This window comes from Bidens hawaiensis, unplaced genomic scaffold (genome assembly GCF_021521415.1).
Source record: "Bidens hawaiensis isolate Kalapana, Puna unplaced genomic scaffold, B.hawaiensis_p1.1 tig00026646_1, whole genome shotgun sequence".
NCBI lineage: Eukaryota > Viridiplantae > Streptophyta > Magnoliopsida > Asterales > Asteraceae > Bidens > Bidens hawaiensis.
The window spans coordinates 174,217-193,381 of record NW_027494293.1 but is presented as its reverse complement, the minus strand read 5'-3'; the positions used below and the strand labels follow the sequence as shown (position 1 = coordinate 193,381).

Below are 19,165 nucleotides of genomic sequence, written 5' to 3'. Positions count from 1 at the left end.
CATACAAAATCATTTTGTTGATGAATGAACACGAACAAGTAGTTCTGTTTGGTTATGTGTTCTTGAACCGTCCGTTTGTCTAATAAATGTTGAACAAAAAACAAACATGAACAAGTTATTGTTTGGTTTGACTTGCAGCCCTATTTACAATCCTTTGTATTATGATCGATTTCAAGAACAAGAATGTCTTTAAAATGTGCCACTGTTTTCTAAACACGTTGCACATCTTTGTTTTTAGCTTAAGAAACCTTTTAACAATACAAGCATTCAGCGCGCTAGTAGGAATAAAGTGCGGTACGCACTTGTACATCACAGACTCGTTTGCCTCATCCTTGTGGAGACAATAAAACGGGTTCGATAAAGTGGATCAAGATGGTCGGTTATTACAGGTCTAGCGGGCCGATTTCTAAATCTGATCTATTTGCATATATGGCAACCAAATCTAAATAGTTTCATTAACTATAAGTTGTCAAAGGTTCTAAAACAGTGGTGGCAAGTCAGATACTTGAATATTCAGCTCACTTGGCCCATATAAGCAGCAGAAACCACAGTGTAACCTAATCATTGGCTTTTTTTTTTGCTGTCCACATCATCAGGCTTTATCATACGTAATTCAGTATCTCATACCATAAATCTGATTGTGTATTGCAAGTAGTATCTTTTTGTCAACAAGCTATGTATCCTGATTTTAGCTCTTTACATAGTTGTCATTGATTAGGGTTAAAAAAAAAAAGCTGACTTAGTAAATACAACTTTTAGGTGGGCTTTATATTCTTCCTGCGACCCGCTATGGATTGGTGATATTAATTTTATGTGAACCTTTTGGCTACATATCCATTATGATAACATGTGTCAATATGTTCAGTTATATTTGTTTAGCATTTAACCGCACTTAAAAAACTGGCATCGTTTATGTGACATTTCCTTTATTTTTTGTTGTAGTAGTAGGATGGCTGTTACATCTCAAGAACACAACAATCTAACCGATGATTACCCTTTGCTCATAGAAAACCACGAAAACCACCATTTTATAGATATAGAAAGAGTAAATACCGACACATCTTCATCCTCATCTTCGTCATCTTCATCAGGGTTATCTCATAACCATCAAGTTCCAACAACTCATTCCAGTCCATCTAACACACCAAGTGGACCAAACACACCTGGGCCCCGCCAAATATGGACCCCGTTCAACACTCTGTTATGGATTTCAATCGAGCTAGCATTCACCTTAGGCCAGATTATTGCAGCTATTATTGTCTTGTACATCTCACAAAATGAGAACCCACAGAACCCTTTGTTTACTTGGGTTGTTGGTTATGCTGGTGGTTGTGCCGCCAGTCTTCCTCTTGTTTACTGGCGGTATCTTCACCGGAGTCAGCCGTTTGAACGGCAGTCAACTCAAGGTCAACAACAACCACGTTCTGAACCGAATTCTTACATAACCATCTCGTTTGCTCCCTCTGAACAACCAGAAACTCAACAAACCACATCTTCAAACACCTGGACCGGTCCAAACGTTAGGTAATTGTTTAAAATTGTCTTATTTACTTATTTATTAAATTTACCTTTTCAATATTTTGGATCAACAAAATCCAGTCAACTTGCAGGCTTAATGCACTTGTGGACCATTTCAAGATGGCTTTAGATTGCTTCTTTGCGGTTTGGTTTGTAGTAGGCAATGTTTGGGTGTTTGGAGATGCTTCATCTTCTGTTGATGCCCCTAATTTGTACAGGTCACACTCTGCATCATCATCTGGAGTAATATGTTCAATTTCACCTTCACAAAATCCTTTTGAAAACCCAAAACCTGAGCGCAAAACCAACCCGTGCACGGCCCTATCTGTTTTCAAAAAACTTACATTTTTTTAAAAATTCCAATTTGTGTTTTTATTAATACAGGTTATGTATCATTTTTCTTGCCATTAGCTGCATGGTTTATGCAACGCCTTTCATATTATGTGGATTGATATTTTGCTGTTTGCCTTGTATCGTTTCGGTCCTTGGAATCCGTGAGGGTAATCAAATCCGAGGAGCAACAGAAGCTTCTATTAATGCTTTACTGACACACAAATTTAAGTTGAACATAACAACCGACAAGGAGTATGATAATTCTGGTGGGCTTATAGAAGCCGGGACCCAAAACGAGCATGCAGTAGCTGGTGAAGACGCGGTAAGTAATGTGAAATTACCAAATTACCCCTTCTGTAAGGTAACAGGGTGAGGTGTGTTATGGCAGGTTTGTTGCATATGTCTTTCAAAATACACGGATGATGATTTGTTGAGGGAGCTACCGTGCACACATTTTTTTCCATACCGAATGTGTTGATAGATGGTTGAAGATGAATGCATCGTGTCCTTTATGCAAGTTTGAGATTGGTAATGTGTGAAGGCTTGCCATGTCAGCAGCAGCTGGCGTGAAATGTAAATAAAATCGAGGTATGTGGTTTTATGTAAATGAAAATAGGAGTCCAGTTGATGGTCTTAGTCTTTTTAGATGATGTATGTTGAGGCTAGTTTTGAATTTGTAAGAGGATATATTACCTACATGTCATCAATATTATTTGTGTCGTCATTTATTAAGCGGTTAATGCCGATAAAACCTATATACTTTGGTGTATATAAATGATTATAATGTATACTAATATACCAAAAAGTAATTTAGATCTTTTTTGTTAACTTCAGTTTCCACACATGTTGTTTAACATTCTACAATTCATGTGAAAGTTAAATAAGTTTTTAGCCATTAAGGAAAACATACCGTTGTTGAAGCTTTCTATGACACAGCATTTAGAAGCTAGCTCAATTTGATAGGATATACTGGATCATTGTAGAACAGACCACTGTTATGAGTCGTCATATTAAGGAGATTTCTTCAAGTGACTAACCTTTGGCATGAGAATAAGCATACTTGAAGGAAGTCTTGTTTGAAATCTCAGCAGCATAATTGCTATATTAAATTAGTGAATGCCACGAAATATGTTGTTGGTGAAAATTGAACTCACTACCTTGTTTTTAATATGTTTGCAGCTTACTAACTCAACTATGATAAATTAATATTAGCTTTCTCTTTTTATTAATTAGTGTAGATTTACAACCTTCCATTTTGATTTATTTTAAAATACAAATACAAAGTATTCTTACTAATGCATGCATTTTAAGAAATTATCTATATCTTATGAGTATAAGAAATATTATTATGTATATTATTAAATTTATTTTTTTTGTTTTATTTTATTAACAATCCGTGTATCACACGGGCACTATCCGTATTAAGGTCACTTATCAATCGAGATATCAAGAGAGTTTATTTTATTTGAGGATTTAATCAAGAGAGTTTATTTTATTTGAGGATTTAATTAGGAGTTGTCTTCATATAACATTTTGCAACATATATGGAATGACTAGATTGTATCCCCCGTAATACGGGGGTTGTCTTACGTTATTCGTTATTTAATATTTATATATGTATATTTCGATTTTAATTTTATTTATTGTAAGAAAATTAATAATTAATATACTTGAGGTTTAATGATGAAAATGGTTTCACAAATAAATGATATGTTATAATCCTGTTTAAAAGCTATATGGGTTTGGCGATACCCATTACCCATTTATTTTTTTATTAAAGAATTGTTTCTTAATTATAAATTATATCTTTTTTAAAAATAAAATAGGATATTAATTTTTAGCATATTCCTATTTTATAGGATTTTCATATCAAATATTTGATGAGATTATTTTTTAATATAATGATATGCTATAACCCGTTAAAGAGATATATGGGTTTGGTGAGACCTTTACCCGTGAATTCGGATAAAATGCGTGAGAAGCCTTCATTTACAAATAAAGCAATCTGATGGCTTGAGAGAATGATTGTTTTACATTTTTTGTTTTTTAATATTTATTTTTTGGATTTTAATTTTCTTTATTGTAAGAAAGTTAATAATATACTTATGGTTTGATGATAAAAGGGTTTCATAAATAAATGATATGTTACAACCCGTTTAAAAGTTATCTGGATTTGATGACCCATGACCCGCTTATGTTTTTTACTATAAAATTGTTTATTAATTATAAATAATATCTTTTTCTTTTTAAATTGGATATTATGTTTTAGTATATCCCTATTTTATAGGATTTTCATATTAAATAATTGGTAAGATTAATTTTTAATTTAATGAGATGTTATAACCCGTTTAAGAGCTATCTGGTTTTAGTAAGACCCATACACATGAATTTGGGTTAAATCAATGAGAGGCCTCTATTTAAAAATTAAGAAATCTAGTGGCTTCCATAAAAGGGGGGAGCGATCATATCGCGACGCATAAGATTTTAGGGTTTACTTTTATATATATTATAGATAAGGTTCTTCCTAAAACCATTTTGTTCAGAGCATAGAGATTGTGATCTACAAATTTCAAATCACACACCTTGGCTCTCGATATATTTGCCCAGAGAATTTAGCTAATGCTCAAGATTAAAACTGTGAACACGTATGTATATATGTAACGTAATGTGTATGCGGTATAACTAACATACACGCCGTAAATGTTATACGGCAGTATCTTACACGCCGTATTAACATATGCGCCGTGTATGTTCTTTGTATATATATAGGTTTCTTATTTCTTGTTTTGTAATAATTGATTATGAGATAATAAAATTTTCTCTCTCTGCTTCATTTCTCCTCTTAATTCTGTGTCATCGTTTTCAACGATTGCATGTTATCAGAGCAAGGTTGTTAGTCAAGCTCTTCGTTTCAATTGGTTTTTCCTCATTTCACCAGTTTTCTCTTTTCATCAGTTCTTTCTTCTTGATCATCCTCTTTTCATCGGTCCTGTGTTTCTTCGGATATTGATCTTGTTTCTTTCTTCAAATCCTCATTTTCATCTCTTTTTCTCTTTCTTTCTTCATTCCAGAGTTTTTATCCGTTCAAACTTCATCAAATTTTCTCAACATGTCATGTTCTTGTTTTTGAACTTTTTCTCAAAGTTTCTGACCTTTTCTTATTCATTTTTTTCTCAATTTTTTGTCATTTTCTCTTTGATCAAACTTACACACCGCATAAATTTTTCCGGCGCATAAGTTCTTTATACATGCTTATACGCCATCTATCATTCATGGCGCAAAAGTTTCTTTCCAAGCGTATAAACAAATACGACACATAAGTAAACAGTTCTTTAGTTCAAAACATGACCATTGATTCCTCGAATCCTCTTTATCTTCCTCATTCTGATCATCCCGGTATGATCTTCTTCTCCAAATTCTTTGACGGTAACGGTTTTGGAGTTTGGAAAAGAGCAATGGCGATTGCTCTTTCAGCTAAAAACAAGCCCGGTTTAATCAAGAACACTGTAACCATATCGGTTAATCAACCACATCTTGCTTATTGGCAACGTTGCAATGATATGGTGATATCATGGATTTTTAACACTCTCAATCCTGATGTTCGTGATAGTGTTTTGTATGTTGAAACTACTCAGATTCTTTAGAATGAGCTTAACTCTCGTTATAGTCAGGCAAATGGTGCTAATATTTATCAATTACAAAAGAACCTTGGCCAAATCACTCAATGTAGTAGTGATATTGCTACTTATTTTGCTTAGATGAAATCGAATTAGGACGAGCTAAATGCAATAAATACCATTCCTTCATGCACTTGTGGGGTTGCTCATTCTTTTGCTAAAAGAGATGAGGATCAAAGGCTGATTCAGTTCCTTGTTGGCCATAAACCTAGTTATGACATGATCAGAAGTAACATTTGTTGATGCAACCCCTTCTCTCTATCAATCGTGCATATTGGATTCTCATGCAAGATAAGAAGCAAAAGAAAATTCACACCACCTGATTTCACTACATCTTCTGCATCTATGAATACAAGCAACGGAGGAGCCGTTAGTGGAGGAACGGGGGAGAATAGGAGGACTTTCGTGTGCACTCATTGCAAAAGAAATGTACATTCAGTGAACAAATGCTATAAACTGATTGGTTTCCCAAAAGATTTCAAGTTCACAAAAGGGTAGAAGTTTGCTAACCTTGCTGAAGAACAAGGAAAGAGTGATCAAAATCAATCTGACCAACAAGGTATCACTAAGCGACAATATCATGACTTGATGGTTTTATTGCAGTAGATCAAAGTTCAATCTGGCCCTTCAACTACTTATGCTGCTAATAATGTTACAACCATCAATCAAGATTCTTTCTGAGGTATAATGTCTTGTAGTTCTTCAAAATATTATTCCAAAATTCCAAAAGGATCATTGACACTGGTGCTAATGATCATATGTGCTAAGATCAAAATCTGTTTTCAAGCGTTTCTTTTCTCAAAAATCCAATTTTCATCACTCTTCCTAATGGCACAAGCACTACTGTTCATCAGTATGAGATTGTTCTTTTAACTGATAAAATTTCTTTGTTAAAAGTTCTTTTAGTATCACCCTTTAGAAATAATCTTCTTTCTGTATTAAGATTATGTTTTCATACTGATGGTATTGTTCTTTTATCTAAAAGCACTTTTGTTTTGCAGGCCCCTTCTCTGAAAGGCCCTCAGGTTCTTGGTGAAATGCTAAATGGTCTTTATCTTCTTGAGGCTACTAAGCATTTTTCTGATACTTCTTTTGTTTCAAATAAAGTTTGTAACTCTGTTGTAAATAGTGAAATTTGGCACAATTGACTCGGTCATTTGCCAATTTACAAGCTGAAACAATTATCTTTCGTTTCTAATGTTTCTTTAAAGTCTATTAAGTGTTGTGATATTTTTCCTAAGGTACGACAACATAAACTGCCGTTTCCTACTAGCACCACATCAACTAATAAAATTTTTGAGCTATTTCATATTGATGTTTGGGGGGCCTGATCACACAGCTACCTATAATGGTTATAGATATTTTTTTAATCATTGTGGATGTTTATAGCAGAACCACATGGACACATTTGCTTTAAACTAAAAGCAATGCCTTTCCCATACTTTAGTCTTTTATTGAAATGGTTAACAATAAATTTGGCACTAATGTAAAATGCATTAGATTTGATAATGCCTTTGAACTGGGGACTGGATTAATCTAGCGTGCTTATTTATTGAGTAAAGGCATTGTTCCCATCAGACCACTTGTGTGGATGTCCCTCAACAGAACGCTATTGTTGAAAGAAAGCATAAACATTTGCATGAAACCTCGAGAGCTCTTTTGTTTTAATCTAAAATTCCTGTTCAGTTTTGGGGTGACCGTGTTTTAACTGCAACACATTTAATCAATCGGTTTCCCATTGAAATTCTTAACAGTAAAATCCCTTACGAGGTTTTAACAGGAAAAGTTCCTTCTTATGCTCATATGAAATCTTTTGGTTGTCTTGCTTATGCTTTCACATTGACTCATGAGAGAGACAAATTCAAACCAAAGGCTGTGCCTTGTGTTTTTCTGGGATATCCTCTTGGTAAAAAGGCTTACAGATTATATGATCTTGACACAAACAAGGTTATCATATCAAGAGACGCTGTTTTCTTTGAAACTTTATTTCCTTCGATAACTAAATCCAAAGAAAGCTTCATTTACCCATCTATTGACCTCATTAATCAATTTTTTGATGGTCCTTTGTCTACTTCTTATACTCCTTCTACTGATCTTGTTCCTAATTTTCCATGTTCTGCTTCTACTCTTGCTACTGATCCTGTTCTTACTTTTCCATCTTCCACTGTTCCTAATCCTTCTTCTTCTAATTCTCTTCCTAATGATCAACATGTTCGAAGATCTTTTGTTCCGCCTCATACTTAAATGATTATGTTTGTAATCACTCTGATTCTTTTCACCATTGTTTTCACACTGTTATGAATTCGTGCTCCTCTCTACCTCTTGTTTTTCTTCTCATCTTCTTCCTTCCAGTCAATCTCTCACCAAAGCGATCTCTGATTTACATGAGCCTACTTCATATAAGGAGCTGCCGACATCCCTGAATGGCAAAATGCCATGAAAGCTGAGTTTCTGGCTCTTGAAAATACTAATACTTGGGCTGTTTTTGGTCTTCCTCCTAGAAAGAAAGCTATTAAATGCAAATGGGTGTTTAAAGTTAAACACAAAGCAGATGGGACTGTTGAGAGCTGTAAAGCAAGATTTGCGGTGAGAGGTGATGTGCTAAAAGTAGTCTAATATAAACACGCTAATCTCGACACTAAGTAATAAATTTTAGACTCTTAACTAAACTAAAAACTACTAACCGGCAAGTGAACCGGTCGACTCTAGTACAGCTAAGTAAGTCCGGATATCGAACCCATTAGACTCTTTAAATTACGTTTACTAGCTAATTAGACTCAACTACAGATACGAGTATTTATTTATTATATATTTAAGAGGGGGTTTACTAATAAACTAATTTTAAACTAATTTAAACTAATTAAGGAAACTAAATACGACTAAACTTAGAACTTGGACTTAATTCAGATGATGACAAACAACCACCTAGGCTAGAATCCCCTAAGTTTCAGTTATCAATTAACCGGCAGAATACTCAGTTATGGAACTGGGATCGTAAAATAGACGCTTAAGAGGAAACCCGAACAGGACCCCTAACCCTTCTCAAGAGACACCTATGGGTTTCTAATAAGTTTTAACGCACACCAGTATTAAAAATCAAGTTTCCTTACGGTCACCTAATTAATTACAAACTAGTTCCTTTATACGAAATCTTACTTTACAGAAATCAAAGGCAGCCTAATATATTCAATTGACTCGATAGACAAAGTTAACCAATCAAACCTAGACGGACTCCTTACGAAGAACTAAATCTAACAATCCTGATCAACAAAGACCTATCAATAACCTAGCACCTTACAGCTATTTAGGTTAGCAGCACACTTGGGTTTATTTAAATAAATAATATTATTCCTATGATCTTATTCGAAATAAATCATAAAATAGTCAGGAACACAAAGTAGATGACCTAATTGCAACCTATCATAATGACAAACAATAATCAAGGCAACTATGGAATAATAAAACTCAACAAATAACCCTAAGCACACATATGCATCAATTTAATATAATTAAACCTTTTACTAGTTCATAAAACCATAACGATAAATAAATCCCAAGTCAAATCAAACATCAACAAAGGTTCATCATAAGCCTAGGCAGTCTATAAAGTTTAGCCTAGCATCATAAAATAAAACAAAACGATAATAAAAGAATTCATGGCGAAAATAAATAAGAACAAAAGATTAAAGCTGATAAAACCCGTGGTCTTCGTCCTTGAATAATAAGCACGTCACCGGCTGATTCCTTGCCTTCAAACCCTCCAAAAGATCACCTCTTGAGCTCCCAAATTCTTCCAAATTTGGCTATGGCTTTCAGGTTATTCAGGTTATGATTAGGGTTAAGTTTATGGGTGTTTATATAGACTTTCAAGGCCTATAAAATTAAAATTAGTAGAAGATTCTGGAAATCCGAGCCCATAAATTTAATACTTGTAGAAGATTCTAGAAATCTTAGCTTATAGACTTAATATTTGTAGAAGATTTTAGAAAACTGAGCCCAAAGTGCCGCGCGACGGGCCTTCTTCCATTTTGCTTATTTTCGCCCTCTTTTCGACATGATTGTAACCTGGAACCTAAAATATTCAAATGAATTAGTAATATATACAAATTCTAATAAAAACCGAACGAAAAATAATAAAATATATATTAAATATACAAGGGATTTATATACATTTAGCCTTATATCAAATATCCCCACACATATCTCTTTTTCGTCCCTGAAAAAGTCTAATTGAAATGGGATAAGAATCGAAGAAACACGATCTTAAAAACATATTAGGTTATCTTAAAGCTCAGATAAACATAAAAACCGCGATTGTTGATATTGTTGTCCACTTAAACCCAGTCACCAGCCTATCAAACCCCCACGTACATTAAGCATTTAAGTTCATGTAATATCAAAAACCTATGGGTCTCACACCTTTGGAGTTAAGATCCACCTACCCCATCTCAAGCATAGAAAAGACAATTAAAAATAATCGAGTTGAAGCAAACTGGTTCAACATATCACCATAAGATAACAACCCCTTAATGGTAAGAAGAAAATGCACTTAGATGGAATTAATGGATGAGTGGTCAAGTGAGGTCATACGAGCATGCCCTAAATATTATTGGACTTTGTCCTATATATGCCCTAAAAAAATATTTATTGACTAGAAACTTCGAGCCCCAATAGAGTCGCCATCCCCTTGGTAACACGTAAACTCTCTGTCTCGTCTAGTATGTGCACTTTGGCCTCTTTTTCTATTTTTGAGAATGCTTCTTTGGCATTTTTCATTACATAACTTTTCTCACATTTTCTTTATTTATTTATTTTTTCTTTATTATTATTATTATTATTATTATTATTATTTTTTGCGCACTTAGGCATCTTTTACCTAAAAATATATAACTAAAGACTAAAGCTCATATAAAATTGGACATTTGCGGGGCGCCACCACTCTTTATTTATTTTCATAAAACAGAGTGGCGTGCTAATTTTAAAGTGCACTCAATTCTTACCACCTTAGGGTAATCAGCTTATGGTAATACTCTCTATACCTTATCGAATTTCAGCTTCACTGTCCCCCGCTAGGATGAGAATCCACAAAATCTATGATTAATTAGGTTTATTAAGAATATGCAATGGAAAGCCTTTCAAGACTAGTTGGGCCTGTCGATACATCCCAAGTTAAGTACGTTTTCTTTTATATCATCTCATATTATTAGTCGTATGAAAAACCGATTCCCGATAAATATCCTCATCTCCCATTTAAGTGCAAAAAGAAACAAAATCAAGGGACATTTTTCAAAACTTTTTTTTTTAATTATAAAAACCATGACTCAAATGTCCTATCCCCACGCTTAAATTTTGCATTGTCCTCAATGCAAGGATAAGGACGAAAAATAAAAATAAATTCAGAATACAAAAAACTAAAAACCTAAAAAATAAAAAACAAAAAACAAACAAGCATGATAGATTATGGAAAAGACTTAGCTGGTAATATGCGCATGAAAATTGATGCCAAAGTCTTCTTCCATAAATGCCCTCCATCTCCGAACGTACTCATCAAACGATATATCCTTCTCTCACTCACGAACGGAAGCGGCAAACACATCAAACAATATCTAAAAATATCTTATCAATTTGATAGATGTTAAACATTCAAAGTATTTCATAGCCCAACCAACCCAACCAAGAAATAAAACATGAATAAATAGCAGCAAATAATAAAAAGTATATAGTTCGGCTGCTCCATCCCCACACTTGAATTTTGCATTATACGTTATGGGGGTCATTTTTCTAGCTCTCTCAATCCTGCAAAAACTTAAAAACAAAATCAAAAAAGAACTACAAGAAACTACGTTAGTGACATGATAGGACTCAAAAATAAAGATGGAATAACTATACAAACTCTACACTTGAGTTTTCACTCAAGACACTCTACTGTGTGATCTAATCAGCTGCCCAAGTGGAGCTTCCTCCACCTCGGTCAAACTCCATGGTTCTCCAAGAAACTGCATCACGATACGACCATTTTTCAATCTTATTCCTCTTATCTCCAACTTTTCCAAACTCCACAAACTTTTGTAGACCACCACTTCTCTCTCTATCAAACTCCATTGACTCTCGAGAACTCGCGACCTTTCTCACCTCCAAACAAACTCTGACGGGACGGGGTTGCTCAAGACATGGATCCATGCCCGGAATAAAAGACTTAATCGCATAAACGGGATGACACGGATCAATGAGACCGTCTTGACCACTCGGGTGTCTCATGGATTTAGCAACATAAGTGACACTATCGTCACCGGCTCTAAGAGTGATCTTACCTTCAAATACATCAACAAGTGACCTAGCAGTACGCAAGAATGGACGACCTAAAATTATAGGAACTCTCTCATCGGCCTCCATATCTAAAACCACAAAATCTAGGGGGAAAACCAAATTATCGACTTTCATGAGCAAGTTTTCTATGATTCCCTTAGGGTACTTCACCGAACGGTCAGCTAAAGATAAGGTCATACGAGTTGGGGTGAGCTCTACTAGGCCTAGCTTCTCAAACAACGAATATGGCATTAAATTTATGCTAGCTCCTAGGTCCGCTAATGCTTGGCACGAGGTATCCCTACCGAACAAACATGGAATAGTGAAAACACTTGGGTCGTGTAACTTTTTGGGTACCTTATTGTGAACTACTGCCGAACACTCTCCGTTTAGTGGAACGGTCGAAAGCTCCTCCAAACTTTTCTTTCGTTTAAGAAGATCTTTCAAAAACTTGGCATATTTCGGCATATGTTGGAGGGCCTCGATAAACGGAAGGTTAATCCTAAGCTGCCTAACCATATCTAAGAGGTTCCCGTACTCCCTACTAAATTTCTGATTCTTAAGACGGGCTGGATACGGGACACGAGCATGATCTATAAGTGGTGAAGGCCTAATATCTCTCGGTTTCTTCTCTTCACTCCTTCTAACTATGGGCTCACTGGTAGGCGCGGTACTTCCTGGGCCTAGCTAGGTTGCACCCTCCCAGGAGTCTCCATCGCTATATCCTCATCAACTAACTCATCTATCTCCTCTGCCTCAATCTCTCTCTCCGGACCTAAAACCCTACCACTACGAGTAGAAATGGAATTTATCTGAGCTGCCGGATTTTTCTGAGTGGAACCCGAAAACTGACCTGGGGGTCTCTAATCTAAACATCGGGCTATATCACCTATGGTTCTTTGAAGATCTAGAATTGTGGACTGGTGATTCTTAATTATCAAATCATGATTGGCAATTCTCTTATGAGTTTCTTAATCTCTAACTAGTATTTGTTTCATCATTTCTTCTAACCTACCCATACTACCACCCAAGTCCTGTCCATTATTCCCACCATGACTACTTTGATCTCCACTAAACGACTGATCCTGCCCCCGGTTAAGATTTGAATTTGATTGGAAACTAGGGGGTGCACCAGAGGAATGCAAATTTGAATTATAGTTATTATTTTTATAGTTGTTCCAGTTTGAATTATTATTTCTATTAAATGCATTAGGAACCCTATTCTGCCCTCCTATGAACTCTACCTGCTCCTGACTCATCAACGGACAATCTAAAGTCCCATGCGCTCCTCTACACAACTCACACTTATCTATCTTAGCCGTAAGTTTTTTAATCTCACCGGCTAGACTCTCTAAGGCAGTCGCCACACTAGTAGCCAGATTAATCTGGTGCACACCTCAGACGGATGAGGGTGTACTACTGACGGGATTTGAATTCCCGTTTTGTGGCTTTTTAGCATAGTCGGATTGGGCAAAACTCTCAAACAATTCATTACACTCAACTATATTTTTCTTATCCATTAAATTACCTGCAGCAGTAGTGTCGAATCGAGCCTGAGTCTCATAAGTTAGCCGATTGTAAAACTTCTCAACAAGTGCCCACGGAGTAAGACCATGCTTTGAACAACGAGCCAGTAAACCCTAAAAGCGCTCCCAAGCTTGATAGTACGACTCATCCGGCTCCATATGGAAATAATGAATCTGATCTCGGAGGCGAGATGCTTTGGCAGGCGGGAAGTATTTCTTCAAGAAAGCGGTATGCAACGCCTCCCAAGTAGTGAATGCTCCAGCAGGTTGCGAATCGAGCCAAGTGGCGGCACGACCCGTAAGTGAAAATGGGAAAAAATGGAGGAAAATGGCATCTTCATTAGCACATTGTAAATTGAACGTTCTGAGCACACGGGTAAGACGGTTGATGTGCATTGGTGCATCCTCGTCGTCACAGCCATGGAATAGGTTACTTTGGGTGAGATTGGTTATGACATAAGATGGAATCTGCCAGGAATTAGGGTTATTTATTACGGGGGTGATGATGGGCGAGTGATCTCCAGTGAAACCGTCGAAGGCTTGTTGGTAAACAGTTCGGTTGTTGGCCATATGAATATCGGGAATGGTTCTGGGACTCGACGACAGTGAACTTTGTGGTGATAACTTCGGCGGAGAATCTTTGGTGATCGGTGAACTGACTTCTGACTTTAACGGATGTGGTCCTTGCGAACGAAGATGTGGCATAAACCTGAAAAGCACACAAGTCCAAATCAATAGACTCTATTTAAATACAAAAATAAAACTAAAAATAAATAAAATAAACTAGACTTAAAATTAAACTAAAATTAACTAGACTCCTATGACTCAAAAGATAAAACAAAACAATTAGCACGAATATAGCAAGTAAGTCTAATCAAAGCTAATAACGCAATCGCCAAGAGTCTGCGGAAACGGCGCCAAAAACTTGATGTGCTAAAAGTAGTCTAATAAAAACACGCTAATCTAGACACTAAGTAATAAATTCTAGACTCTTAACTAAACTAAAACTACAAACCGGCAAGTGAACCGGTCGACTCTAGTATAGCTAAGTAAGTCCGGATATCGAACCCACGAGACTCTTTAAATTACGTTTACTAACTAATTAGACTCAACTACAGACACGAGTATTTATTTATTATTTATTTAAGAGGTGGTTTACTAATAAACTAATTTTAAACTAATTTAAACTAATTAAGGAAACTAAATACGACTAAACTTAGAACTTGGACTTAATTCAGATGATGAAAAACAACCACCTAGGCTAGAATCCCCTAAGTTTCAATTATCAATTAACCAGGAGAATACTCAGTTATGAAACTGGGATCGTAAAATAGACGCTTAAGAGGAAACCCGAACAGGACCCCTGACCCTTCTCAAGAGACACCTATGGGTTTCTAATAAGTTTTAACGCACACCAGTATTAAAAATCAAGTTTCCTTACGGTCACCTAATTAATTACAAACTAGTTCCTTTATACGAAATCCTACCTTACAGCGCGGAAATCAAAGGCAACCTAATATATTCAATTGACTCGATAGACAAAGTTAACCAATCAAACCTAGACGGACTCCTTACGAAAAACTAAATCTAACAATCCTGATCAACAAAGACCTATCAATAACCTAGCACCCTACAGCTATTTAGGTTAGCAGCACACTTAGGTTTATTTAATTAAATAATATTATTCCTATGATCTTATTCGAAATCAATTCATAAAATAGTCAGGAACACAAAGTAGATGACCTAATAGCAACCTATCATAATGACAAACAATAATCAAGGCAACTATGGAATAATAAAACTCAACAAATAACCCTAAGCACACATATGCATCAATTTAATATAATTAAACCTTTTACTAGTTCATAAAACCATAACGATAAATAAATCCAAAGTCAAAATCAATCATCAACAAAGGTTCATCATAAGCCTTGGCAGTCTATAAAGTTTAGCCTAGTATCATAAAATTAAACAAAACGATAATAAAATAATTCATGACGAAAATAAGAAAGAACGAAAGATTAATGGTGATAAAACCCCTGGTCTTCGTCCTTGAATAATAAGCATGTCATCGGCTGATTCCTTTCCTTTAAACCCTCCAAAAGATCACCTGTTGAGCTCCCAAATTCTTCCAAATTTGGCTATGGCTTTCAGGTTATGATTAGGGTTAAGTTTATGGGTGTTTATATAGACTTTTCAAGGCCCATAAAATTAAAATTAATAGAAGATTCTAGAAATCCGAGCCCATAAATTTAATACTTGTAGAAGATTTTAGAAATCTTAGCTTATAGACTTAATATTTGTAGAAGATTCTAGAAAACTGAGCCAAAAGTGCCGCGCGACGGGCCTTCTCCCATTTTGCTTATTTTCGCCCTCTTTTCAACATGATTGTAACCCGGAACCTAAAATATTCAAATGAATTAGTAATATATACAAATTCTAATAAAAACCGAACGAAAACTAATAAAATATTATATTAAATATACAAGGGATTTATATATATTTAGCCTTATATCAAGAGGTTCTACTTAAAAAGAGGGGATTGATTATGCTCATACTTTTTCTCCTGTTATCAAATGGCCACTATTAGAAGTCTTGTGGTTGTTGCTACGAAACGAAGTTGACCTTTTTTCCAACTTGGTGTTAACAATGCTTTTCTTTATGGAGATTTAGATGAGGATATCTATATGCTACCGCCACCTGGTATTCAACTCCCTAATCATCAGGTGCTCAAGCTTCAAAAATCCTTATGTGGTTTGAAACACGCTTCGTGACAATGGTATGAAAAATTGTCTTTTGCTTTTAATCAAGAGGGTATGTGAGTTCTCAGAATGATCATGTAGGTTCCTAGCCGGATCTACACGAGATATCACGTACTACGCAGGTGCGGAATCCCTACGTAAGACGTTACGAGTATAGAAAGCAATACGATTAACACACGATAATCAAACACGTTGTATACCAACCTTAAACACGTGATACGAAGATCACTTGATTACAGACTCTCTCTGACTTGAATACCCGAAAACTGTAAAACTGAATCCATTATTAATAAGCCGTAACAGATGGCTTATATAATCACGACAACTTCGCCTGGCATGTTCAGGCGAAGTTGTCACTAACTTCGCTTGTCTAACAAGTTCGCCCATATCAGCGAACTTGTTAGCAACTTCGCTTATACAAAACATAAAACATTACAAACGCAATTACAGACACTAGACACTGAACTACTGACATTATGCACCAACAGACTCCCCCTTGGCAGTAGCTTCATCTCTTTAGCTTCAAACACGTGTCTTGTAATCTTCAATCTTGTATCTTTACGCATGCACTCCTTCTCTAACACAAACCGACACAACTCTTTGATATTTCCTCGCTTCGTCTTTCCAAGCAGGAATATAAAAGATTTTCTTCTCATTGAGCACCTGCAGATCAGCTTGCGATAAGTTTACCAAATGCATCGGATCGTAAACTATTAGAAGCTCTTGTTCATCCTCGTCTTCCATCACTGCCTCAGCTGTCTCACAATCTACAAACCACCACTTTAGATCTTTAAGCACATCCTTGGGCATAAGCTTCATCGGTACTTCTTTCAAACACCGGACCGGTTTATACTTCATGACCATCCAAGGCTTTCCATCAGCTCTCAAACCTCTATCCTTGTCTTCAACGAGTTTTCCCTTCTGTGGTTTTAACAGCTCAAATTTCTTCTCTTTTATACTTTCTTTCCATACAATTTTCCCAATAACTCTAGCCATATTATCGTCACTTCGATTGATTAACCCCAATCTGGCTAAGTCTTTCACTTCACATTCCGGCAGTGTATTCAACGATCTTAACAGTCTTTTAAAATACTGAACACCGTCATACCTTTTAATCACGAAGAGCCTCAACTGCTCATCATAGATCCAGCAAATAATCCCTTTCTTCGCTTCAGCATAGCCTTTAATATTGTAACTCTTCTTAAACATTGTAGGGACCGCCGGTTTCTTCGTTTTGACGAACCACTGAGCATAGCCTTCCTTCCACCTAGGCTGCTCTTCCCATTCAGTCTCATCATTTGCCATCTCATTACCCATATCGGCTTTCTCAACATCTGGAATGTCATGCTCCACATTCTCTTCTACTATCTCTCCCTCTTCAATCTCATAATCAATCACAATATCTTCTCCAATCTTTTCTATCACATCATTTGGCAATACATCATCATCACCAACCAAGCTATCATCCATCTCCTCTACGTCCACCACCACCACATCATCACCACCAACTGCAGATGTCGACTCCCCTGAGTTGTGGAAGTTCCAAGAGCTTGAGTAGTTCTTGGTAGCTCACCACCTGCATCTTTCGACGCATTGGGATCATCGTCTCTATCATTCCTTCTCTTCGTCCTCAACTCATCGCCTTTACAGCTCGTCTCCCCCTGAGATGCCAAGAACTCCTTCAGAGCATCTATGATCTTTCCATGTTCTACCAGCAGGGACAAGTGCATCTGATTCTCTGCAACTAGGCGTTGAATAGCCTGGGTCTGGATAAGATTCACCCTTGATTGTTCTGCCACGACCCGTTCAAGTGCAGCTATTCGTTCTGAGTCTGAGAGGGTTGCATCGAAATCGAACCTCATATGTGAAATGTCTTGAGTGTACTGAGGAGGGATTTCCGATGTCACCGGGACCTCAGAAGTAGAAATAGACGTAACCGCAGGTGGTATCGTCACCGATAGCCCTGCAGTGGCCACAACAGTCGACTCAATAAAGCGTGCCACGACCTCCGATGGAGTAACAGTCGGAGGCAGCAACGAAACGATCACGGGAGTCGAAAGTTGGAAAGTAGTGGGTGGGAGGCCAAATGTAGACGATGTAGCAACTACGGGAACACCCGTAGCCCTTGGCCTAGTAACCTGTAGAGATGAGGGAACCATTGTCATACCGGATAGTGCTGGTGGAGTGAAACGTACCACCCTAGAGCTCTCACCGGCTCCTGATCTTGCACCTATCCGTTCCCTTCTTGACCTTCTTATCAGCTGTTGTACCTCTTCCTCAAAGTCTGACTCGTCATCATCATCTGTTCTCTTTCTTTTCCCATGTAGTCTTTCTCGAGTCACCATAATCCTTCTCGCCTCTGCCACTTCATCATCAGAATCTGAGCCAGCCACCGTTGTAGCTGCCCTAGTAACATGCACAGTCGAGGCACGTTCAACTGGGACCTGAACGTTCTCCCTGGATCCACCCGATCCATATCAAAGAATCCTTGACCACCAAATTCTGCATCAAGGTCCACTTCCTCCTCCGGTGACACAACAGGAGCAGCAGGTATAGCTTGAGGTGCTCCTGCCTGTTGTGGTGCCGGGTCCCTAAACTCATCCCCATGAGCAGGCACATACTCCGGGTTGATTAAGTACCCAAAGAGTGGAGTATGGCGAGGACGAAGCTCAGGTTTGCTCCTCGCACTGGAGGATCGACACTGAGCGAAGATCCGTTTGTTCACACTCTCTACATATCGGATCGGACGACGCTGAGGAAGTGTTGGAGCAACATGATTCAAGATCATTTGAAGGAATCTTGGATACATGATGAACCGCTCACGCGCCATCGCTCTTCGTTGACGATCAATCTCGTAAAAGACCATCTGACTAAAGCTGAATCGCTTGTTGTATGTCAGAGCAGTCATCGCTGACTACATGGTCGCGCCCATGCCATCAGTGCCCGCCTTTCTCCCTGACATGCATACTATCATAACATTCATGAGAAAGCGCCACTGGTCAAGCAGAAATCCCTTCCTTCTCTGCGAATCCCCCAAGGGACC

The 19,165-nt window shown here is 37.0% G+C and overlaps 1 protein-coding gene across 1 annotated transcript; it reads left to right on the top strand.

Annotated features, from left to right (window-relative positions):
* The first annotated feature begins 949 nt into the window (after window positions 1-949).
* On the top strand, window positions 950-2,329 carry LOC143573805 (E3 ubiquitin-protein ligase At4g11680-like). Its single transcript, XM_077058597.1, has 4 exons — window positions 950-1,524; window positions 1,611-1,736; window positions 1,903-2,173; window positions 2,240-2,329. Exons 1-4 carry the CDS (start codon window positions 950-952, stop codon window positions 2,327-2,329), a joined length of 1,062 nt encoding a protein of 353 aa, XP_076914712.1.
* Window positions 2,330-19,165: the final 16,836 nt, after the last annotated feature.

Coding starts and splice junctions, on each gene's coding strand:
- LOC143573805 (XM_077058597.1), top strand. CDS start 950: ATGGCTGTTACATCTCAAGAACACAACAATCTAACCGATGATTACCCT. Junction 1,737..1,902: donor GATGCCCCTAATTTGTACAG/GTCACACTCTGC, acceptor TTATTAATACAG/GTTATGTATCATTTTTCTTG. Junction 2,174..2,239: donor CAGTAGCTGGTGAAGACGCG/GTAAGTAATGTG, acceptor GTGTTATGGCAG/GTTTGTTGCATATGTCTTTC.